This window comes from Perca flavescens, chromosome 12 (assembly GCF_004354835.1).
Source record: "Perca flavescens isolate YP-PL-M2 chromosome 12, PFLA_1.0, whole genome shotgun sequence".
Taxonomy (NCBI): domain Eukaryota; kingdom Metazoa; phylum Chordata; class Actinopteri; order Perciformes; family Percidae; genus Perca; species Perca flavescens.
In genome coordinates this window covers 26,417,588-26,442,080 of record NC_041342.1, presented here as the reverse complement: position 1 = coordinate 26,442,080, position 24,493 = coordinate 26,417,588, and the positions used below count along the sequence as shown (strand labels likewise).

The 24,493-nt window shown below is 41.2% G+C and overlaps 1 protein-coding gene across 1 annotated transcript; it reads left to right on the top strand.

The window, feature by feature from the left end:
* The first annotated feature begins 36 nt into the window (after positions 1–36).
* LOC114565131 (E3 ubiquitin-protein ligase MARCH6) lies at positions 37–24,050 on the top strand. The gene is made up of 26 exons (XM_028593011.1): positions 37–277; positions 1,337–1,436; positions 1,867–1,940; positions 2,071–2,214; positions 2,581–2,653; positions 2,928–3,108; positions 3,710–3,968; positions 4,470–4,531; positions 5,788–5,820; positions 6,602–6,653; positions 6,847–6,905; positions 7,441–7,521; positions 7,888–7,956; positions 8,108–8,182; positions 8,364–8,498; positions 9,486–9,605; positions 11,155–11,255; positions 11,459–11,596; positions 11,857–12,052; positions 12,420–12,489; positions 12,612–12,793; positions 12,903–13,037; positions 14,114–14,203; positions 14,384–14,516; positions 15,610–15,745; positions 19,878–24,050. Exons 1-26 carry the CDS (start codon positions 259–261, stop codon positions 19,960–19,962), a joined length of 2,802 nt encoding a protein of 933 aa, XP_028448812.1. The 5' UTR covers positions 37–258; the 3' UTR covers positions 19,963–24,050.
* Positions 24,051–24,493: the final 443 nt, after the last annotated feature.

Genomic DNA, 24,493 nt, shown 5'->3' with positions numbered 1-24,493 from the left:
CGCTCGTCTGCCATCTAGTGGTGTAAATACCGCACAATCACAAACATGGTTTGGGCTATTTGGTAGTATGTGAACATAACCTGACTGCTAGCAGATCTACTACGAAGTGAAAAGGCTTTATTTGATTTCGAAACGTGTGGTCACGTCAAAGATAATCGGATCTTGAACTAAGTTGAAATGTTTACATGTAGAAAGTTAGCCGTCATCGCTTTTATACTGACGGACTAGCCTGACTATTGTGAAGCAGGGCCAGTCAAGATGGACACCGCTGAGGAAGGTAGCTAATGTTAAAACTCGATTGCTCTTATTGTTGGCGTTAACTGGTAAAACCGATACTAACGACGTCTGTGTGACATTCTAACTCATTATTTACTGCTGCCAGTGGATATGCCCGTTTCTCTATTTTGACAAAGGTTCACCAGAATTAAGTACAGAAACCGCTAGCTAGCCAATTAGCATTAGGTAGTTAGCTAACTAGCTAACTGGCATTCATTTACACCCGTTACATAGCAGCTGTTGTAAATAAAGTCAGCAACGTTAGGTTTCTGTTTGCTTTCATAAACACTAACGTTACATCTACCATATTTGTCATGTAACGTTAGTGGTTAAAATTAGAGGACGGCCGTATAACATTAAAGTCATACTTAACTAGCTAGTTAAGTAGCTTAGTTAACGGTACACGCTTACGTTTAATGCAACCGTTATCATAATATTACGTACAGTATGAAAAACTAGCTAACGTTACGTTGACACACCGGGCGGCCAATTGACCAATCAACAAGGCTACACTTAACATACAGTTAACATACAAAATATGAAATACTCTCAACCTCTTCTAACGTTAATGGTCATTCATTGACTAATGAAGCAAACGTTGGACAACACATTTTCTCTGAGCGCTATTTATGCTCCGGGAAACAGAGTGGCCATTTGCTCACTCATTTTGATATGAACTTACTTGTTCATATTTTGAATTTAGCTAAATATTTATATATAAAGCCTAAATAAATATAAATGTACTCTGGATATCCTCTCTGGTATTGTGCTCTTGCACCCTGGCCTAATTGTAGTTATTTTAGTTTGGTGACCCAGTGACAGGTAATCAAAGGATAACAGTTTGCCCTACTGTCAGTATATGCCCTGTCCTGTTCTATTAACTGAATACATTTACTCATATTTATATCAAGGGTGTGTGATGAGTTTGGATCAACTTAAATTACTCATCTGTTGAATAAAATTGGATAGAAATGCAACATGCCTATTTAATGAAATTAAATCTATCTGAAGTAGGATGTCACGGTTGGCCAAGTTATGTTATTGTGTGCCTCATGTACAGCGGACATCTGTCGGGTATGCCGGTCAGAGGGCAGCCAGGACAAGCCGCTCTACCATCCCTGTGTCTGCACTGGTAGCATCAAGTTTATCCATCAGGAATGGTACGTTCAATGACCATGTTGTTAAAATGTAAAAATGCATTAGGTTCCATTATTCTCTGTTGCCTTTCCTTAAATTGTATCCTTAATGTTTAAGGTTACTTGCTATCTGTCTACATTTTTATATCGGTCAATCTGTTTGCTTTCACAGATATTGAAGTGAATTCCAGCACGGGGAAGTTAGAGAATAGCAGGGACTATAACAAATAAATTGCTTTACGGGAATGTTCCTCAATACAGTTTAAAAGTGAACAACCAGACACAAAAGGAAAATATATTTTTTCGACCTAGGGAGCAATAATGTTTCAGCTATGAAGAATCATGAAAAAATGTTGTGTGACTTTACTGCAAGTTCATGGAGGAAGACTCTTGCACATATAGTTTCTATAGGATTGAAAGAGTAAACTCACAAGGTGTCCTTGTTTTTTCACAGCTTACTGCAGTGGTTGAAACACAGCAGAAAAGAATACTGTGAATTATGCAAACACAGGTTTGCATTTACACCAAGTAAGTTGTTTGTCATTAAATTAGATCAGTACACTAAATGCATTCATTATTTATTAGCTCCTCTCTAAGTGCCTAACTTTGACTACCTACCTCTCTCACTTTTACCTCCCTCGTTCTCTCGTTTCTCCAGTCTACTCTCCTGACATGCCATCTCGCTTGCCTGTCCAGGACATCTGTGCAGGGCTGGTCACCAGTATTGGAACAGCCATTCGATACTGGTTCCACTACACACTGGTGGCCTTTGCCTGGCTAGGCGTGGTGCCTCTCACAGCATGTAAGTCACACCATTCCATTGTAAAAACAAAAATGAAAGGAGATTTTATCAGCAGTTGTTAAAGTTTCAGCATATTGTATTCGTCCTCTAACTTCCAACGAAGTAAAGGGAAAAGTTTAATTAAAAATAAACGTTAAGCAGTATACATTTTAGAACAACTAAAATGAACCTGTGATGCAACAATCAAAAATAAGCCACATATGACTGGAACTGAGCTAAAGTAATCCATTAATTTGCTTATGCTGTAAATAAATGTGTTATTTAGCATGAAGTGCAATACAATTGGAGCAGCGTTTAAGTTTCACACCAGTTGTCAGTTTACAAAATGATTCTCATATTGTCTTTTTGTGTTTGCTTTTCTAACAGGTCGTATCTACAAGTGTGTATTTACTGGCTCTGTGAGCTCTCTTCTTACTCTGCCATTAGATATGCTTTCAACGTAAGTGTGAATTACACTCTGGTCTTGCCTCTTCTCTCACACTGTGTCCTGTGTATTGTAGGTCTATGTGTTCTCCATATTTTGTACGCTGCAATGAAGATGGTTAAGCTCTTATTGGTGATTGTGTTTTTTTCACAATAACTCCTTCCATCCATCACTTCATCTTTTTTTTTTTTTTTTTTTACCCTTTTGTCCAACTCTTTGTAGTGAGGTAATGTGTGAAATCGTTGTGATGTACCTGATAAAACTGTAATGTTTCAACTCTTCCTCGCAGGCAAAACCTGCTTGCAGACTGCCTTCAGGGCTGTTTTGTGGTCACTTGCACGCTGTGCGCCTTCATCAGCCTGGTGTGGCTTAGAGAGCAGATTGTCCACGGTGGCGCCCCTCAGTGGTTAGAGCAAAATCCACCCCCTCTAGTTCCTAACCAGCCTGAGGGTCCTGCACCAGCTAATGAGGTGAGATCAGTGGATGTTGCCAACTAACTAAAAGCTGTACCGAATATTTCGAACGCTTCATTCATTACGTTGACATTCAAATTCTAAATCAACAGTATAATGCTTTTTGATTTTGCATGATTATTTATTCAATTTAAGTCCAGTGATTCTGCACAGTTGCACATGAAGTTTAGGCTACACTTATACTATTAGTATTATACTGTTTGTAGAATTCAATTCCAGTTTTTCCCCTTTGCCAGTTTTCTGGGTCAGGCCATATTTGTTCCATGCTTCCTCTGGACAGTTATCTTTGAGAGAATGCGCTTGCCAAGTTGGCCCTGACATTTGTCATGTGTTTACACACAACCAAATGAGTAAACCAATCCTCTGCTGTTGTTATCTTTAATGAGCAGTATAGTTCAGGACTGAAATATCAGTGTTACTATTGAGTTTTTTTCCCCCTTATGTTATAAGTTTGAGGATTGCAGCTCCAGACATTGTCAAGCTGTCCATTGTAATTGCCAAATCCTATGAGTATGGTTAATAAACATGCAAGCCATATTATCTCATTTCAATGTGTGCGGGCTATGCTGTAGGTTTTTGTGATTTCGTGATTCTACAGGTTCCAGGTGGTAACATTGGCGTCAACGCCCAGGCTGCTGCCGACGTCGCAGAAGCCCAGCACCCTGCAGACCCTGCCCCAGACGGTCTGGCACCGGCCAATCCGCATGAAGCTGGCCACCACGGAGACGAGGCTGAACTGGACGATGAGGAAGGAGATGACGATGGGGAGGAGGAGGAGGAGGAGGACGACGACGAGGAGGATGACGATGAGGAAGGCAGGGAAGAGGATGCTGCTGATGGCAATAATGGAGGACAAGGTCAGTGTGGGCATAAAAGCACGGAAATGGGATACACTTCATAGTGGTTTTCGGGGGGGGTGGGAGAGGGTTTTTGTTTCTCTGTTATGAGCGCCATCTGATGTTGCCTGTCACACATTGTGGAATTTGTTTTGTATGTCTGGAGGTGCTACTAAAAAAAGTAGTGGTTTTCAACCTTTTCACGTATCGTTAAGTGCCCACAGCTCCACTGTGGACTGGAATTGACACAATGCTTTCTTGGTAAATAAAGTTATTATATTCTGATACGAAAGTTGAGAAATGGTGTGCGGTTATGCGGTCAGTTTAATTAAACAAGATGGACATTAATGCTTAGAGAATGGTTTTAAGATTGAGTACATGTATAGCTTTGTGTGAACTGGTGTTTTCATTCCTCTATAAAGGAATTCATAGACCTAAACTATGGCAAGGAAAAGCAACCTCCATGGTAATGCATGTTTTCAGGTGTTCCTTACTGTTACTGTTTCTGATTGTCCTTTGCAGAAGATTTGAACTGGAACGCCCTGGAGTGGGACCGTGCAGCAGAGGAGTTGACCTGGGAAAGGGTGGGAATTTTTTTTTTTTTTTTTTTTTTTGTCTCGCCATCTCCTGCCCCATAAAGTGGTGTGATGTAGCTAGGACACAATGCTGGTAAAGCAAAGTCCAAGCAGAGAAGCAGTTAATTGGCAGATGAACTTGGGACTAAAAGCTTCTATGACAGGAAATATCCATCTTGGTGTGGTTGGTTTGGCATTTGGAGATGCTTTACGTTATGATCCTTGCACGTCATGTTCATTTTGCAACATTTCAAGTAGAGTGAGGCCTCTTCCTGCAGCTCTCCCTCTGTCGCACGAGCAATGCATGCACAGAACAGCCAATTGGAACGCTCTCCCTCACTGAAATGACCTGTGATTGGCCGAAGTCTCCCACATCAAGAAAAAGCTGCATTTTAGAATTTGAATGTCAACGTTACGAATGCAGCTTCCAACTACTCGGTTCAGCCCTAGTAGAAGTTGTCAATGTATTAATGGCAGTAGTTAGGAAGTAAAAATAGTAGTATTACCACGACCATTTACTGTATATGTATTGTTAATAGGGCCGGGTACCGAATTCAATACTTTTTAGGCACCGACCAAATTGCCTCTATAGTATCGTATGTCGAAAAATGCCTTGTCATTCAATACCCAATTTCAATTCCTAAGGAGTAAATCTCATCAGCGTCAGCGAGCCAATAAGCATGCAGCATACTTCTACCAAGATCTAATAATGCTGGTGATTGGCTGTCTAACGCTACACGTTGTTGAGGCATACTGGAAAATCTCGTAAAGACAGGGCTCACGTAGTAGGAGCTTAAAAATACATAAAAAGATTTGTGCCGTAATGTGTGCTGTTGTTGTGTTTCTTTTTGTTAAAATTTATTTTATAAAATTGGTATCGAAAAAAGTATTGTTTAGCAACATGTATCAAAGTCACGGTATTGGTATTGAACATTTTTGAATGATACCCAGCCCTAATTGTAAAGGATCAGGAAAGGGTTAAACTCAAAGGCTACTAGACTTTAACTTGGTTAAAGGTGCTCTGAAGACGTTTTGTCTCTCATCCGAGACTTCTTCAGTTCTGACTGAACGGTAGGGAACCCTGCTATTTGGTCAAAGCTACAGTTCAGTCAGAACTGAAGAAGTATCTCGGATGAGAGACGAAACGTCTTCGGTGCACCTTTTAACCAAGTCCAGTTGCCCTTGAGTTTAAGCCTTCCCTGGATGACTGAGAACCGTCACAGTCATCGTAAAGGATCATTATGACATTTCTTTCTGTTTCCCAGATGCTGGGGCTGGATGGCTCCCTAGTTTTCTTGGTAAGTGCACACTCTCTTTCTACACTTATACACTCATTCAAGAGTGCCTTCAAGCCTCTGAACACCCACACAGGTGTTTTAAGTTATTCTGGCTGATTGGACCTCTGCTCTGGTTGAAGGTGGGCCGGAGCTTTGATGGGAATTGATTAGGTCACAAAACTTCACCTATCAATAAGAATGAAAAAGGTCTGAATTGTCCTGCCCTAACCGGTGCAACAAAGCTAACTGGAGACTCAAGATGATGTCATCAATGACACACCCACACAGGCCGTTTGCTGATTTGGCCAAAATGTAACCTGTAGGCAAACCAAAGCAAAATCTGCATCATGCCAAAAATAGCCGAGTGTTGTACTGATTCGGGTGAAAATCTCCAGTACACATCGGACCAGTCTACCTCGCCTACTGTAGTCCACAATGCAAAGCGCTGGAACAGTCACAACAACCGGGACTTGCCAACTAAAATAGGTTTTTGCTGCTGCCCCCGTCCACAGCAGTACTTTGCTTAGCTTTCGTGTCAGTACTCCTGCCTGCTTCTCCAAACTGGGGGCAGGTCAACCGCCATCTACTGTAGGTAACACTGACACTGACTATGGATAAGTACCTCATACAACCCCACTTTAAAAAATCCGAACTATCCTTTTAACAACATCAATGGAATTATATGTTGATTTGATGCATACACAGTCTTCATTGCATAGCATTGATTGTTTGTGTTTGTGTTTGTGTGTGTGTGTGTGTGTGTGTGTGTGTGTGTGTGTGTGTGTGTGTGTTTTCTCTCCAGGAGCATGTGTTCTGGGTGGTGTCTCTCAACACACTCTTCATCCTGGTCTTTGGTGAGTTAAACGTGCAATGTACAGTTATTACCTTTTTTAATCGATCAAGCCTTTGGTGTACTATTACAGTGCACTGTCCTCCTATTTAAACAGGCTGTTTACCATAATTCAGTTTTATTAGACAGTCCTGTGTACCTTCTTATACACTCCACCAAACTACAGATTCTAACGTGACCTATGTATTTCCCTCTAGCTTTTTGCCCGTATCACATCGGCCATTTCTCAGTTGTTGGACTGGGCTTTGAAGACTATGTAAGTGCATGTGAAATTTGTACAGTTTGAGTTCCTTATTTGTATTTGGGTTTGTCATGCTCCTAGTCTCGCATTGCCAGACCTACCTCCACAGCGCTGCGGAGGAGGGTGTGGCGAGTCCACACAGCATTCCGGGATGGGAGAAAAAAAACGTGCTCTGGTTTATTGGCACGGAGCAACGGCACCTCTGCGAAATAGCCTCGGGAAGGAACTTGTTTTGGTGGAATTTGTGTACATTCAAAGGTTGTTTTAGTCATGCAAAAGAAAACTCAGATTGGACAGATAGTCTAGCTAGCTGTCTGGATTTACCCTGCAGAGATCTGAGGAGCAGTTAATCATAGTCCTCAGAAATCGACCAGAGTTTAAATTTTAACTCAAAGAAAGCGGAAGGCACATCCGGCCAAAATGAAAGACATCCGGCAGAATTTCCAGCGGCACCTGAACAATCCCGGAATTATACAATAGAACATCGTGGATATAGACTAGTCATGCAGTGATAGGATTTATGTGATGATGCTATTCTTTCTGGTTGCAGGTCAAAGCGTCGCACTTTGACGGCCTCGTCACCACCATACTGGGGTACATCCTCCTGGCTGGAGCTCTCATAGTCTGCCATGTATCCTCTGTATGCAACCAATTATTGTGTGTATGAAATAACCTACAGTATGTCTCACACTCCTATTTGCTTACTATGGCTGCGTATAACATCAGTAGTATCACTTAAGTAATTTTGGTTTTGTACATATTTATTTCAATATTTATAATGTATAGTATAATGCAGTTCCTCAACTATACATACATGTCTCAGTAAAAATGTTCTAGTCATACAGAAACCCAAAAGCTCAGGTCAGGGGTGTGTTTTGGCTCCAAGCGTTTGAAAGAAATGAGTTAATGAGAAATACTTCATTTTGATGCTTAAAATACAGACTGAATTAAATTGATCTCACATTTTGTTGTTCATCCTTAACTGTGCCTCCTTTAGGCGTTGGCTTCATTAGTGAAGTTCCAGCGGCCCAGACGCCTCTTGGGTGTCTGCTACATTGTTGTCAAGGTAAATTAAAGATGCAAAACTGTATTCAAGTTTTTTTTTTTAACCAAATGAGCAAAGCTTTCAGTTGAAACGGTAATTAGGTAAATTATGATTACAGGAACAAATTATGAAAACAGAAACTAAATTGCGTTTGTGTTTTTATATCTCGCAGGTGTCCCTGCTGGTTGTCATGGAGATTGGCTTGTTCCCACTGATTTGTGGTTGGTGGCTCGACATTTGCTCGCTGGTAGGTTTATCATGCAGAATAAAACTCAATTAAATGCAAATCATGATGATGCAGTGTACACACATTTGATGATTGAACTTGATGAATGTTCACTTGGAAAAAAAAAAAAAAAGTCTCAAAATATGAAGTTTGTTGGACAAATTCAACAGACATAATGTAGCACGTCCTTTGTTCATTGCAGGAGATGTTTGATGCGACTCTAAAAGACAGGGAGCAGAGTTTTGACGCGGCCCCGGGTACCACCATGTTCTTCCATTGGCTGGTCGGCATGGTCTACGTCTTTTACTTCGCCTCCTTCATCCTTTTGCTCAGAGAGGTAAGTGGAGCAGTCTGCTGTAGATGCATAGACTGTACAAGTAAAGCCAAGACATATCGATCGCCCCCCGGGTGGCTGGCTGAAGTATAGGTCGTAAACTCTTCCCCACTCCATGTTAGTAGATGGGACATTTTTCCCAAAGCTGATTTCTGTTAGCCTGACAAGCCAGACCCACATCAAGATGTTGGGTCTGGGAACTCACCATTGACAGGGCTCCATCCGAGGGGCGGGATAAACGGTTGTCTTTCAAATTCCCTCTTCACTCATAGCCAACCAGAGCAACGCTAGTTGATAGTTGATGATATGTTAAGCCCGCCCACCGGCTTTATACACGATGTGATTGGCCTGACCAGAATTTGGTTTTTCCAGCTCGCAAGCCAATGGAGAGTTGCTAGACTGACCCTGGCTGCAAATTACATTTGCTGCCGCTAGGGTGCGTATAGATTTCTAGGCTGGGTTTCTGTCATTTTAGGTAGGTCTTTTCACGCTGATGTTTGTTAAAGCGTTCCTTTTTCTGAAGATGGGTTTTAATTAGTTATTTGATGTTATAAAAATGGGGTGAAACGGGATGATTGACACCTGTGAGGGTGGGACTTCAAAACTGCAGCCCACCACCCGATCTGCACAAACTATGCCTCCAAAATTACAGTGATTCAATTTGTACACTGGGAGAAAGGGGAGATGCGTCGTCCATCTATATATACATTTGATGGCAAAAAAACGTGGCAAAATGATACAAGCCTTCTGTGATCGCGCACTGCCCCCCCCCCCACGCAGTTGCTAGTAGCCAAGGAGGACACAGAGGATTAAAAAAACATGATGGACTCTTCAGAAGAGGTAATTATCTTCGCTCGATTTTCTGCGAGCAAAAGTCGCTGGATTTTCTGAACATAGCCATACTGAGAAATACAGAGAGAGTTTTCTGGAGCTGCTAGGCTTAGCTTCGTATCAACTCAGCTTCAAGCTTTCACATGTTTTTGGTTGCAGGTGCTTCGGCCGGGTGTGCTGTGGTTCCTGAGGAACCTGAACGATCCAGACTTCAACCCAGTCCAAGAGATGATCCACCTGCCCATTTACAGACACCTGAGGAGGTTTATTCTCTCTGTGGTCAGTCAAGTATCCTCCTCCTTTGTTTTTTCCCCCAGACGTAGCCTTCAGTGGCATAACAGCGCCCAGATTTCTGTTTACTCTGATGCTAAATACATAGAAATATCCTGTTGTCATATTTAGTCAAGTACATTATGTAGAGTTTTAGAAATAAAAAATTCACCGTTCACAAATCAGGGATTATAAAACGAAGGAGAGATCAGTTGAAAGTAGGGCTGCAACTTAATAACCGATTAATCTGTCGATTATTTTTTCGATGAATCGGATTAAAAAAAAGCATTAATTTACATCAACTCAATACATGCATACTTATTGTTTTAGTTAATAGTTGTGTAAAGGTAAGTAACCCAAACCCACTTATTCATTAAATTATTACCATCATTGTAGTAAGTGCAAGTTAAGTTCGTTTATACACCACACACTATTATATTTGTCAACAATAACTGATATGGGACAAAGCACATAATATATACATAACAGATTGAAAAATTAATGGGTCAAAAAAGGCGAGTGAATAAAACCGTGTCTTTAGTCTTGCAAAGTATACCACCCCTGCTTTATTACTGTTATTACCGAGCTAACGCTAGCTTGTCATGCTAGTCAGCTGGATAACGAGTAAACAGCAGCACCAGAAGAGCTACTGGAGGGACGGTACGTTCCTCCCTTCAGACCGGAACAGAAGTAGGATAGTGTAGTGACGTTACCCTGCTGTTGAACTCCCTTCCTCCTCATCAAGGACTCAAACATGTTTACGTTTTAGGTGCTGACTCATCACCGTGGTGCGCCCGTGCCATGCCGTGTCGCTTTTGCTTATCTTGCAATTAACACGTTTCTGATTTATTTAGTGTGAAATGCTCCCACACCTTGGATGACTTGGGTCGTACTGATTTCTCTGCCTCCACTAAGTGTTTCAGAACAACGATACGGGTCTCTCCGGTCTCTCTCCGTATTTCCTCTACCCCCGCTCTGCTCTTTTTTCTTTTCTTTCGCTCCGCGCTGCTCCGCTCTGCGCTCAACAAAATTTTTTTTTTTAATCTCTGCGACTAGGTGGCCTAATAGTTGCGCGACACAACGAATCGATAATTAAATTCGTTGCCAACTGTTTTAGTAATCGAATTTTATCGATTCGTTGTTGCAGCCCTAGTTGAAAGTGTATAATGACGTTTATTGAGGTTAACAACAGAGAAGGACTAGGTCCCGTTGATGTGACACATCTTCAGTAAGCATAGGCCAATGAAGATGGAGGTAGGTAGAATTCCCTGGAGTCTAGACGCTGGTGGTGGAGGAGTAGAGCCAGCAGATGACACACCTGGATCATCCTGAGTGACAAGGTGGTGATGGGTTGGGCAATTGTAGGTCTGAAAGACAAAGGAGAAGAGGAAGAAAAAACATTGGCCAGATAAGGTGATGTCAGAAATGAATGAAAGAGAGAGCGCGCAAAAGCAGCCCAATGCCTATTGTAACACTGTATTTCTGTGTGAAAGTGTAGGTAGGGATACTGTACATGTCAACGTTGATATTCTTTGTTGTTGTGCGTGTGTATTTCCAGGTGGTGTTTGGCTCTATAGTTCTGCTGATGCTTTGGCTTCCTATCAGAATCATCAAACTGCTCTTTCCGACCTTCCTGCCCTACAACGTCATGCTTTACAGGTACACGCGGCAACCCAAAAATACCATTTAACTTTCAGTGTCTCGAAAGTACAGACGACATTATCCATTCTCTGTCTAGTCAGTCATAACCAAAACCGGAAGCTGCTAGAGAAGAACGGGCTGCCATTTCTCGCCACATTGACTGTGTGTTGCTGTATGAACGAAATGAAAAATTGAGTTTGGTTGGTATCTCGTCTCTGCAGCGACGCACCGGTCAGCGAGTTGTCATTGGAGCTGCTGTTGCTTCAGGTTGTCCTGCCGGCATTGCTGGAGCAGGGTCACACTCGCCAGTGGCTCAAACGGCTCGTCCACGCCTGGACGTTCACAGCCGGATACATGCTGTAAGCCCAAGACACACACTCACACACACACACATATTGCAATTTCGGATGTAAAATATTACAATGGTATAAAAGTATACTATCTTCATCTACCGTAATTAGTGAAAAAGTGTGGGCCACAGAAAAAGGACCCCATTGTTCATATGACATGAAATAGAAAAACCTTCCCTAAATTATAGCTGCGTCATAAAGTCACTTTCGCAGTCATAGCAATAGTAATAAGACAAAATAATAATAACTCACCAATGGCCTCCGCACAGTGACCTTCACTCCTACCTGCTGGGGGACCATGAAGACGATGACAACCAACCAAACAACAACGCTCCCGGTCGCCATAACAACAACAGGATCCCTGGCCTGGGGGAGGGTCTTCACGCTGCCCATCAGGCCATTCTGCAGCAGGGGGGTCCTGTTGGTTTCCAGTCGTACCACCGGCCCCTCAACTTCCCCCTCAAGGTAACTCACAATGGTTATTGGTATCATATGTTCATATATCCTCAGAATCAGGAAGGAATTTATTGCCACAGTAGTTACCCTACGTGGAATTTGCCTTGGTTATTGGTGCATACATACACAAACAAACATATTAAAGAATAAACAATAAATATAGAAACAAATACATACAAAATAGCTGTTTTAAGTAGTTTCAGCACTGTGTGCGATGGGCAGATGTATAGTCCAGGATGAAGGTTAGCGCAAAGTGTAGTGACTAGGAAAGTGGGGGGGAGAGAGTCAATCCTTTCACTGTTAAAGCCTGTGCTGTGATTAACGTTTCCTGCACAATTGATTTGTTTTGTTCTGTTGTGTCTTTTTGGTTGTTAAGATCATTCTGCTGGTAGTCTTTATGTGCGTGGCGCTGTTACTGGCTAGTCTGATCTGCCTTACACTGCCGGGTAAGCTGTGGCCTCAAGCAGGCATTCTGTGCATTTTACATTTCCTATTTTCTGTGTTATTACTGTCATTATTTACTCTGTTATTCTCCGTTCTTACCTGTCTTCCTCGTCCTCTCTCCCAGTGTGTGCAGGTCGCTGGCTGATGTCTTTCTGGATGGGCAATGCCATGGTTCACGAGCTGTACACCGCGGCCAGCGGTCTGTACATCTGCTGGCTGTCCATTCGAGCCGCCACCGTGATGCTGTCCTGGATGCCACAGGGGCGGACCATGATCATGCTCAAAGTCCACGAGTGGACGCTCATGGTAATGTGGATGTCTCTCTAGTCCTCCCAGCCAATGGCAACAAAAACATGCTGCCCCTGTATTATGTGTTGAGTGGTTGGGTTTTGAAGTGAGGTCTTGTTGAAAACAGATCCTTAAGACCCTGGTGGTGGCCGTGCTGTTAGCCGGGGTGATTCCTCTGCTGTTGGGTCTGCTGTTTGAGCTGGTTATCGTTGCTCCTCTCAGAGTCCAGCTGCACCAGACGCCTCTCTTCTACCCCTGGCAGGTAGGACTATGGAGTTTGTATGCGTTGATTGTGTCCATCTGAGATATCGAGGATTATTTTTTCAGAAATGATTAGACTGGTTTGTCAGGAAGTCTGGGTATCAAACCTCAATACCCTTTTAGTATAAATATGACAACATGTCAGCTCAGATCTTGTTCACTTATTTTTTGCTCACATATTCTAACTGAAATATGTTATCTGCTTTTTTAGACCTCTTTTTGTGTTCATATTATGCTTTTTGGCTTTTTCCCTTTCCTTTATTGTGTTATATATCTTTTTGTGCACGTTTATAGGTTTACAAAGTGAAAAAGCCCAAAGTCCACCCCAAAGGGACTTACCATCTCCGACAGTAAACACTGTTCACAAACTGCTCCAAACAGCTCTATTGTAGTCCAGCCTTTACTTCCGTGACGAACGAGTGTCACTTTGTAACACATGTTATAATGCTCGCCTAGCTGCTAGTGTAGCACGCCCTCATACTCTGCAACTGACAAGCTAGCAGTACTTACTGCACATGTAAAAAAAGCTGGAATAGAAGTGTGATGCCTCACTCTGTAGCTAAAACAGAGAGCTAAACACACAGGGTGAAAAGAGGAGCTGCAGCAATGTGCAGTACAACAAATATGTGGTGTTTTCTGAAAATTAAACCACATAAACCTATTCTGGTCCAACCTCTAAATACAATTATGAACCTGAAAATTAGCATAATATGAGCAAATTAAGGCTGTAAAACAGTTTTTTATTTTTCAAAGTAAGTAATGGAAAAGTCTAAAATCTAATGGCACTAGTATCAACACATTTCAAACGATGTCAGCAGGCATTCAGTGTCCTGCTCAGGGACACGGAAACTTGATCTTGATACAGGGATACTGAGCAGATGCTAAACTTTTGAGACAAATCTCATTGTGTCTTGGTTGTTAATTGTGTGTGTGTGTGTGTGTGTGTGTGTGTGTGTGTGTGTGTGTGTGTGTGTGTGTGTGTGTGTGTGTGTGTGTGTGTGTGTGTGTGTGTGTGTGTGTGTGTGTGTGTGTGTGTGTGTGTGTGTGTGTGTGTGTGTGTGTGTGTGTGTGTGGCAGGACTGGGCACTGGGAGTGCTCCATGCTAAAATCATCGCTGCCATCACACTGATGGGCCCTCAGTGGTGGCTCAAAACCGTCATTGAGCAGGTCAGCCTCACATCCGTCTTGCTGCTTATAATCAAAAACAAAACGGGGTCACTGACATTTGAATACACTGTAAAGATGACATGACTGGCATTGGAATGAATATAAACAGTCAGTATCCTCTCTCTCTCTCTCTCTCTCTCTCTCTCTCTCTCTCTCTCTCTCTCTCCCTCTCTCCTATAGGTGTATGCTAACGGTATCCGAAACATTGACCTCAATTTCATCGTGCGAGGGCTAGCCGCCCCAGTCATCTGCGTCCTGCTGCTGTCTCTCAGTGTGCCCTACACTATCTCTAAAGGCATTACACCACTGCTGGGTGAGTCTCTATGAATGCTTATGTTTCTGGGTTGAGCATGAATTTTATGGTACCGTCATGTACCCTAACAAGCATACATGTCTCAAGGTAATGGAGGAAAAGACAACAGATTTTAGCTTCCTTCATCTCTCCTCCTTGTTCTCCATTGTCTCCCTCACTGCTCCAGTTTTTTCATCCTTCACCAACTCTGTAAGCGGGGTCAAACATGGCCTATTGAAGAATAATAATTTCATAATCATTTTTATTCCCCTTTACTTTGGAATTTCAATATCCATTGGTCATTTACATTCATGTTGAAACACTAGAGTGCTTAAAAGGGATACTTTGACGACTGTGTCATCTTTGTGTTGGCAATGTGTACAGATGAACGATGTTTGGCTTGCACACACCGTTCATCTGCCCACACTGCCAGCCCTGCCATGACACAGAGCTGGATTTAAATCAGCAAAATATCTCTTTAACAGCTCAGAATGTGCTTTGTTTGACTTTTCAAATAATACACAGCTGCATTCCAGTTGTACTATTTCAATTGCATATTTAACTTTAACTCACTTTAAAAAGCATATAGCCTTTTTCACTCTGGGATTAATAATAATAATGAATTACTGTAAAATCCCCCAAATTAGTGGGAATTAGCAATGGGATTTTTGCTTAATTTTTGCACATTAATAAAGCTGACAACCCAAAGAGCAGATGAGTAAGAAAGCACAACTTAAAGGAAACGTAACTTGGTCTTTATGTTGTTTTGCCGACAGACCAAATTAGAAATTGTTGCAGATAGAATTCAGGCCCAGAGGCAGCAGACACGCTTGGATATCATCGGGCCCCAGCACAGGCAGATCCTTACTAATTTGTTTATTTGCATTTAAACATCTAGTCAATAAAGAATTCCCAGCCCTTGTGGTAATCAGGATTTTTTGTCTTTCATTTACTCTGTTACCTTAACTCTACGTCCATCAGTTCCGAGAGTTAAGACATCACAGACATGGAGACTCGTTTAGAGGAGATTCTGTTCCAGTGTTTATTCTGTCTTCTCTTTTTTTCCGCCATCATCCCCCCTTTTACATCCATCCCTCTCTTCCTTTTTTTATAGGTGTGCAGCCAGAGATGCAGATGCTGGTGGATAGGAGGATCTATCCCTTCCTGCTGATGGTGGTCATACTGTTGGCCATCCTGTTCTTCCAGATAAGACAGTTCAGACGCCTCTACGAACACATCAAGAATGACAAGTCAGTAGACATAAAAAAAACCAGTGTGAACTAAAACATGGGGGCAAAGAAGCTCAGTGTTTTATTCCAATCCTGTTGTTTTACTGATCCAGAGAAATTCAGTCATTGGTCAGTAGGGCAAAAAATAAAAAATGGCCTAGAATTTTAAGAGCTGCAAACAGAGAATCTGTTTTTCTGTCTTTAAGAAAACCATCAGCATGTAGGATGTGTTTTTTCATAAATTAATTTGATGCCAAATTGGGTATTGGGTTCAGCGGGACGTTTAGGGTGACACTCACGTTCACGGTTGTCCCATGTCAATGTGTCCTTGGGCACGAAACTGAAACCCCAAATTGCTCTTGATGGTGCGCCATATTGTGTGTGAATGTTTATCTGATGAGAAAGTGGCACCTTGTACAGAAACCTCGGCCACCAGTGTATGACTGTGTGTGAGAATGGTGCCTGTACTATGTAAAAGTGCTTTGAGTAGTCTTTCTGCTATGCAACAAAAAGATCAATAACGCACTGGGGGCGTTGACTGGACGATGCAGTGACAGACCATAATCGATTATTGTGATGTTACTTATTGATTTTCTGCTCGCTGCTTTTTTGTTCTTGCCTTTTGTCTGTTGTCCGCTGTGTTCAGACTACGCTACATTCAGGAAGTGTCTTTTTTTTTTTTTTTTTTTTTTTTTTAAAAGCAGATACACAAAAAAAAAAAGGGGGAGTTCATACATACATACATACATACATCGCAATCTCGATTCACCTTGTTCTCCAAAGCGTGCTGAAGAAGGGTCTGGCTACTGCACACAGCATTCCAGGATGGGAGGAAAACGTGCTCTGGTTTAATGGCATTTCTTTAAACCAATCACAATCGTCATGGGTGGTGCTAAACTCCGCAGAGAGCCGCTACAAAATAGTTGTGCAATTGCGATTGGACAGATAGTCTAGCTAGCTGTCTCAATTTACCATGCAGAGATCTGAGGAGCAGTCACCAATACTCATACATTTTAAATTCCAACACAAAGAAAGCAGAAGGAAACGGAAAATACATGCATATGGCGGAATTTCCTGCAGCACCGGATAGGCCTGCACGATAAATGGTTATAAAATCGCAATCTCGATTCACCTTGTTCACGATTTAATTTTTAAAGGACTTTGATTTAAAAAAAATTCAAATTTATTTTATTTTGGTAGGACACATCTCACACAGTTCAGGTCTTCACCCTCAGCCAATGACAAAGCGCCTTTTAGTCACGCGTTTCACTCGTCGAGCGAGCGCGGTAGTTCGGAAATAAACCAAATGGATGTTGATGAAAACCCAGTACAGGTACTAGTGACGAGAATCAGCCAACCACTCAGTCTCAAACCAAACTCGTTCCGAAAAAAAGGCTTGCATTCGGTGGTGTGGAAGTATTTTGGATTCCAGCAAGACGACGAGGGTCAGTCTGATGTGGTTTGCAAGGCATGCTTTGCTCTCGTTGCAGCACCGCAAGGTAACGCCACAAAACTTTACCAGTACCTCAAACGTCGCCACAAAGTGCAATATGATGAACCGTACAAGGCAAGAGGTCCGGAAGTCGTCCAACAACGCAGACATCTATTACGGACACCTTGCACAATGTGACGCCATACCCACTGAGGCTGAGCAATTTTATCGATTCTGCAATATAAATCGACATTTTTTCCCCCAAGAAAGTATCGATTTTTATGCCGCGAGTATCGATACATAAGTCCCATTCAAATTCCCCGTGTTTACCCCTGTTCACGTTGCAGGAAGAGCGATTTGGTCAGCCAGCCGCTAGTGTCGCTGTAGAGCAGCCAACGTCACCTGGCAGCCCTCAGCTTTTAGTCTGGCCCGCAGAATAATCATGAATTCACAAAATGTAAAGAGGAAAAAATGCGTTCTGTTATTTATCATTTCAAGCATTTAGAGCAAAAACCCAGCCCCCTGTATTTACATCTCTATTCACATGCCGGGATTCTGTAGCCTACAGCGATGCCCGATCTCCACACACACGGCTGAGCCTAGATGTGTGTGCGTTAAAACACACACACACAGCTGAGCCGAGATGCGTGTGCGTTAAAGGTTAAAACACGCAGCACCTGACTGGGAACGATACAGAGTTACCAACGGCCGCTGGGGCAGATGAACTCACGCTGGTCTCTTTTCTGTAAGGAGGCTACAATTAAACCTTCGTGAGTAGAAAGTCAATACTTATCAATGCACTCACCTGTGTAGACCGGCATAAACATGTAGAAAGCGATATTTCAATCTGCTCAGTCCACCGCGCTGTTTTACGCAAACACAGCTCTACTCTGCAAATAGCGAATTTTTACAAACAAGCTTAAACAAAAGCTGTCGGTTTGTAGTCTGTTTATCTGTTTAACTGTTTATCTTAGGTTGCCGGGAATCTGGAAATTTTGACAAATTCTTGTAAACCTCACTGCTGGCTGAACAAACCAAACTCTCCGCTAGAGCGGACAATCTGGAGCTACTTAATATGCACGTGAATGACGCGATCGTTATGTTCGAGTGATGATGATGATGCTGGTTGTATTATTTTGCAACAACATCGTTTCATTGCAAACGAGGCATACATGACGAGTGCATGGCCTGCTTATCAGTCTGGGCTGGGCTTTTGGCTTTTCCACGTCAACTTTTCACTTCAGCCTCTTTGACAGTGACATGTTTACCTGACAACAGCCTTTCATTCTGCAAGCATTTTCCACCAATCAGGATGCTGCATACTACAATAATGTTTCCATAATCACAGACTTTAACCATCACTCCTCAGTGAACTGCCTCCTAGTCTGAGATCTTTTTCTAGTTAAAGTGCCAGTTATCATTATGGAGTTTCCATGTTTTTTAGGAGTTTGCTCACACTAATACATGTTAAAAAATAGTAGCATTAATTCACTTAAGAAAGTGAATATTTCGAACAAGAATAGGCGTATTAGGTATAAATTCATTTTATTTTCTTTATTTGAAAGTCCGGCCGCCAGAGGGCTTAGAAAAATTCTGAAAAAAATGTAGTTGATGATCCCTGCTCTAGACTCTCTGTCCAGTCAGAGACATATATTGTGTAATTGATGTTTTCAGTTCAATTAATTAAATCCAAGTAAATGGAACACTCACAAGATTTCACCAAAATAACTCGGTCCCCTTTACGTCTTTCAGAAAATGATGCAAGTGTATTGAAATATATCGAATCGTATCATTGGCTGAATATCGTGATATATATCGTATCGTGAGCTGAATATCGTGTATCGTATCGTATTGTGAGATTAGTGTATCGCTACAGCCCTAATACCCACATAACTCCAGTAGGAGTAAGGAAATACCAGAAGCAATTGCTTACCACCTAGCAAAAGATATGTTTCCAATATACACCGTAGAACGGGACAGATTTCGAAAGATGATCCATACTTTGGACAAACGTTACTCAATAACCTCCTGCAACCTTTTTTCATACGATGCACTGCCAGCTATGTACAAGAATGACGTTTCTATTAGCCTATTTAGAGCCATGTTCAGGGCCATATTCAGCGCAGTGCATTAAACTTCTATTTTTGGTAACCTACTTGAATGGCCAGTTGAATGTTTATTCTATAAAAGGCAAGCAGTTAAAGAGTGTGCTAAGAAATCGTTCTGTTTTTGATACTGTACTTAAATTGGCAATTGACAAACTCCATTTCTCTAGAGACTGAAGCTGTAGCTGCAGCATGTTGATTGCCATGTTTTAATGATGTAAAGACATGTTCAAGGAGTTGAGACAGAGCCTGTATCAGGGCCATATTTAGTTCAATATGGTATGTCCCTATTTTTGGTAGCCTACTGTACTTAAATGGCCAGTATTTACTTTATTTTCTTTATTCATTAAAGCATCCATGTTTACAGGCCATGTGTATCAAAAGATAATAAAATTGAGGAGGTGACATTGATTTGAATCGTTGACAAGATAATGGGAATCGAATCCTGACACCAGTGAAGATTCACGCCCCTCTTTGTGGGATTAAATCTGATCTGAGAATAAAAGTCTTAACTGAAGATATGATAAGATACTAAATTGTGTGTGTTTTTAGTATTGTGAATTCATATGTTAAAAATTCTTTTTAAACAACTCTATCTTTCCGGTTTCTCTTCCAGATACCTGGTTGGACAGCGACTGGTGAACTATGAACGTAAGACAGGCAGGAGGGCGTCCAGCTCCTCACACAGCACCTCCTCATAGACCTGCCACTGCTCTGGGATCAGTGGAGCCGACTATCATCCGCTCCTGTGGTGAAACCTTTTTTTTTTTTTTTTTTTTTTTTCCTCCGTGCTCGGCTGTCAATTGCCAACTTCAAACACCACCTCTAAACTTTTGACTGCAGCCTCGACTTCTTAGACACCGACATCTACTGCTGTCACAGGTTGGGAGACAAAGACGTTGAAGAGTGAAAAGACAAAATGGTCTCAAAACTTTTTCGTGGAAAAGAAATTTGAATTTCTGAACATGGTTGTGAACCAACATGCAATAACAGTCCGTTTTGACTGTCCATCCTGTTTTAATGTGTCCGTCTTTTTTCTTCAACGCAGCTGACATTTTAAGTTGTAATTATATTATTTTGAAATAGGTTTGAGTTGGAGTCGGGTCAGTTGAGTATAGAGTTTGCCTCAGATTGTGCTTCCGTTTGAATGCTTGTTGTGAAATATTGTCTTGATTGTCTCTTAATAGGACGTGTTTGAAAGTTTCAGAGCTGTAGAGGCGATATGTTAACTATCACGGAGACGCCTCTGTGGTTCTATTTCAGTTGTCGATTTGCCTCAAATGACACCCTTCAGCAAATTGAGGTCGTCCGTGATAAGGAGGGACACGCATGAAGTAGCAACGTGATTTGTTTTTTAATTTTTTAGATGTTTTTATTAGACGTCTTTTCATTGATTTTTAGTGTTACATTTCTGGAGTAAGCTGTTGGATAGTCCTGAGAATTCCTTTTGAAGTAAAGATATAAGTTAGAAAGTAAGAAGAAAAGGAATTTTTTGACAATCTGGAAACAGCCCAAGACATGTTTTTTTCTTTTTTCTTTCTTTCTTAAGATGTTCTCATGTGAATTTTAAACAGTCTGGGTTGTGTAATACCTCCTTGAGCATATCCACCTTCAGGAGAGGGAGAGGTCATTAAGTGAAGTTTCAACTACAAATATTTAAACTGGAAGAACATTTCAGATTGTGCCTGTTACGCCCTTAGACTGATAATGATTTTACAGAAATATTTATTCTGACAAAATTAAGTGACACTGATTTTCATTGGGGGGGAAAAGTGACTCTTGTGGACTACAGATAACTGACTGGCAAACTACAGTTGACCAATCTCAGTTTGCGCAAGGGAGCGCTGGTAATCTAACGGAGTACCAAGCACTAGATAAAATGCAGGAAATTGGTTGGCGGAAGTGGCAATCTGCCACATGTATCTTTTTACTTTTTGCTAAAACTCAGAAGGATTTCCTTTTTTTCTATACTGTGACGTTGCTCTCATTAATCAATCGATTGCTGCCACCTGCTGAGCTGAATCTCTATCGATCCGATCTCATCTTGTAATCAATTTAGTTACTATGACAGCGGAACAGTCGCCTACCGAAATGCAGCGTGAAGATTTCAAATTACATTTCACAAACATAATTACGAGCTGAATGATCAGCTGATTAGCGTTGGTTAGATTAGTATAATTGGATGTTTGTCGCTCGTTCTAAAACGCTCTGAATACTACCAACTCTGAAAAACCACGTTTGTCCATGTATGCAGATATAATTTAAAACAAAATCATATCTACATTTACACAGGATTGGCAGTTTAATATAGATTTTCCCTTAAAACCGTTTTGTTCCTGCTATGCTACAGTACAGCGACTCTCTGTTTACATAGTTGATTGCTTTTGATTGGAGAAGCATGGAGCTACAATTGTTTCCTAGCTATCGATTTTAACATCACTGACGTCTTTACCGCATTCCTTGCGTTGTAATGGTGCAACCTATTTTAGTAAATTACAAGGGATAAAACTATCGTGTTCTTTCTAAGAACGTACGGAGGACTTTCACACAAACTTAAGGAAGGATTTAGCTGGTGCAACCCAGTCCTGCTCCTTTTTTTCTTGCAGCTTAAAGTTGTTTTTCATAAATAATAATTTAACACCTGCACGCCTTCTCTAAGATACACTACTCCAATATTTAGCAACCTGAAAGAAATCCAAGGGAAATCAAAAGACTCTCTTTGATCCACTTGTCTGTTTAATAATGGACAAGTGTGTTGCCCTCAGTCCGCTCAACTAATGGCTAATGTCTTTAAAGCATTTTAGGGAAATGAGGGGGAATTGAATGTGCCATTATCCTGTAATCACCACTAGTGTCCACAGTGGCTGCTGTTCAGCACAAGTTACATAGTCTACCTATTAAAGCAACACTAGAGAACTTTTCCCGCTTCGGTCCCCCTACAGGTTGGAAGCGGAATGGTCCATTACATCGTCCAGTTCATTCGAACTACAGATCCGCTACTTGATCTGGCAAACTTGCACAATGTCATGTAACGGACAATTTCGCTTCCAACCTTAAACAGGGCCGTCTCTTCCATACTGTTCTATCTCTTCTTGGCATATCGCTCCAGGTGCTCAAACTGATTAGCTGCAGCTGACTCAAAGAGATCCTTTTAAAATCAACTCTCTACTTCAGCTCCTCACGGCTGGCGCTCCGATTTAACTGAAGGTTGACACTGACACTGGTGTTTGAAAGAATCTGTCTCTTTGAGCTGTCACTGAAGCTCAGGGAGTCATGTTTCCTACATGTCTTCAAAGGTTTGTCTCGAGCTCAATCTTAAACTCAGAACAGAAGTGCATGAAATGATGTGTGTCTCTAAACCCAGCAAAAATATTGCAACCACAAGATAATGCATAGAAACGAGAGGCGGCACGTTAATATTCAAAATTTTGGTTCACCAATTTACAGGAATAGGTCAACCGTACGCGAATACGAGAGTTAGATGAAAAGATCAATACCATAGTCGTATCTGTACATTTAAATATGAAGCTAGAGCCATGAGACGCTTAGCTTAGCTTAGCATAAATACTGGAAACAGGGAAACGGCTAGCCTGGCTCCGGCCAAATGTAACAAAATACATACCCGCACCTCTAAAGCTCACTCATTAACACGTTATGTCTCGTCTGTACAAAAATTGTTGGTTTCACAAAGGATTACATACTGGAACTATTTCTTGATAGGGGGGGCAGTGACTCCCTGGAGTCTCCGCTGGTTGCCTGGCAACCTCAAGACTTTCCAAAATGTCAAACAATCGCTTTAAGGTTCCAGACACTTTGCTTTCTACAACTACTTAAACTCCCAAAGCACTATTTGCATGGGAATGTAAAGTCGGTGTCTTAACCGTTGTATTCCAACTCTGCTCCACAACCCGTTAGAAAAATGCCCAAAAGTTGGTCCCTTCCTGTTTCTATGAAAGTTTCAAAATTTTAGGTTAGAAGTTATATTCCTAGACCCACTACAGAACAAAACCATCACAATTAAACTCAAGATTTACGATACGAGACGTTAATATACTTCCGATGACAGTAACGAGCCCCAGCCATTCTTTTTAAACTGTTTCTTGCTGCTCCTTAACGCCTGAGAGAGAAGTTTCAGATGTTTTTAGAGATCCTTTTTTAGGGGACAATAATGGTCAAGTAGTAATTAAGATTTATTTAGTTTTTTTTTCTTCCATGCAAATGTTTTAATGTGCACTTTATACCACAATTTGCAATCATTTCAGAATCCATTCATTGTAACACCGTCAACACGTGTTCTTTCCCTTCCACCGAGACTATGTCGAGACTAACATGTCAGGATGTTACTGCGTTGACTCTGCACCGTGGGTTTGACTTAAAAGATGAATTTCAGTTTTGCATACATTTTTGACACTGCATTTGTGTGAGAATTTTTACAGTAGGAGTTTGACGAATATAACCTGCTTTTCTATTGATATGGATTGTGTAATTACATTAACTTTAGTGCTGACAGCTGTAATGCTGCTGTGTGGAATGCTCACACTATATATATATATATATATATATATATATATATATATATATATATGATGCTATAAAGTGACCTTTAAGTATCTTCGTGAACTAAGCTGGACACATCAAATTTTGGTCATGAATTTCAATTTCTAGAAGCAAATGATTTCTATTTTTATATGTGCAAAAACGGCAGTGGTGTTTACTGTAACAAAGGTACACTCTAAGGTCTATTAATTGTTGGTTCAGAAATATGAAACAAAATAAATAGTTGAAATGAGTTCTCTGTGTGGTGTTGTTTCTTCACACTGCAGACAATATGATCGTGAAACAAATATTATTGGTGTTACTCCTGAAGCTGTGGATCCCAATGTTGGTGTTGTGACGAACCTATAAGGCGTTGGAAGATAAATATCAGGAGTGGTGAGATTATTAACATGATAGGTGAGCAAAAAAAAAAAATTACTGTAACACAAAACGATAAGAAAAAAAGACAGTTTTTCTTTATCCAAATACTGGGTAATTATCCCTCCACATGCCTCTGAAAATGAGCCAAATAATAAATGAATCTGAGAACGTTAAGTTTTCAAGGAAAGTCAATTGTGAGGGTTTTCTTTTTTACAGAGGTTCTGCCCACTTGCGTTTTTTTACTGTTAGTGTTTGCATAATGTTATTGTATTGTTTGTATTAGCTCTACGGTCAGGATATGATAGCAAAAAACTT

Coding starts and splice junctions, on each gene's coding strand:
- LOC114565131 (XM_028593011.1), top strand. Junction 2,215..2,580: donor CGTGGTGCCTCTCACAGCAT/GTAAGTCACACC, acceptor CTTTTCTAACAG/GTCGTATCTACAAGTGTGTA. Junction 8,499..9,485: donor TCATCCTTTTGCTCAGAGAG/GTAAGTGGAGCA, acceptor TTTTGGTTGCAG/GTGCTTCGGCCGGGTGTGCT.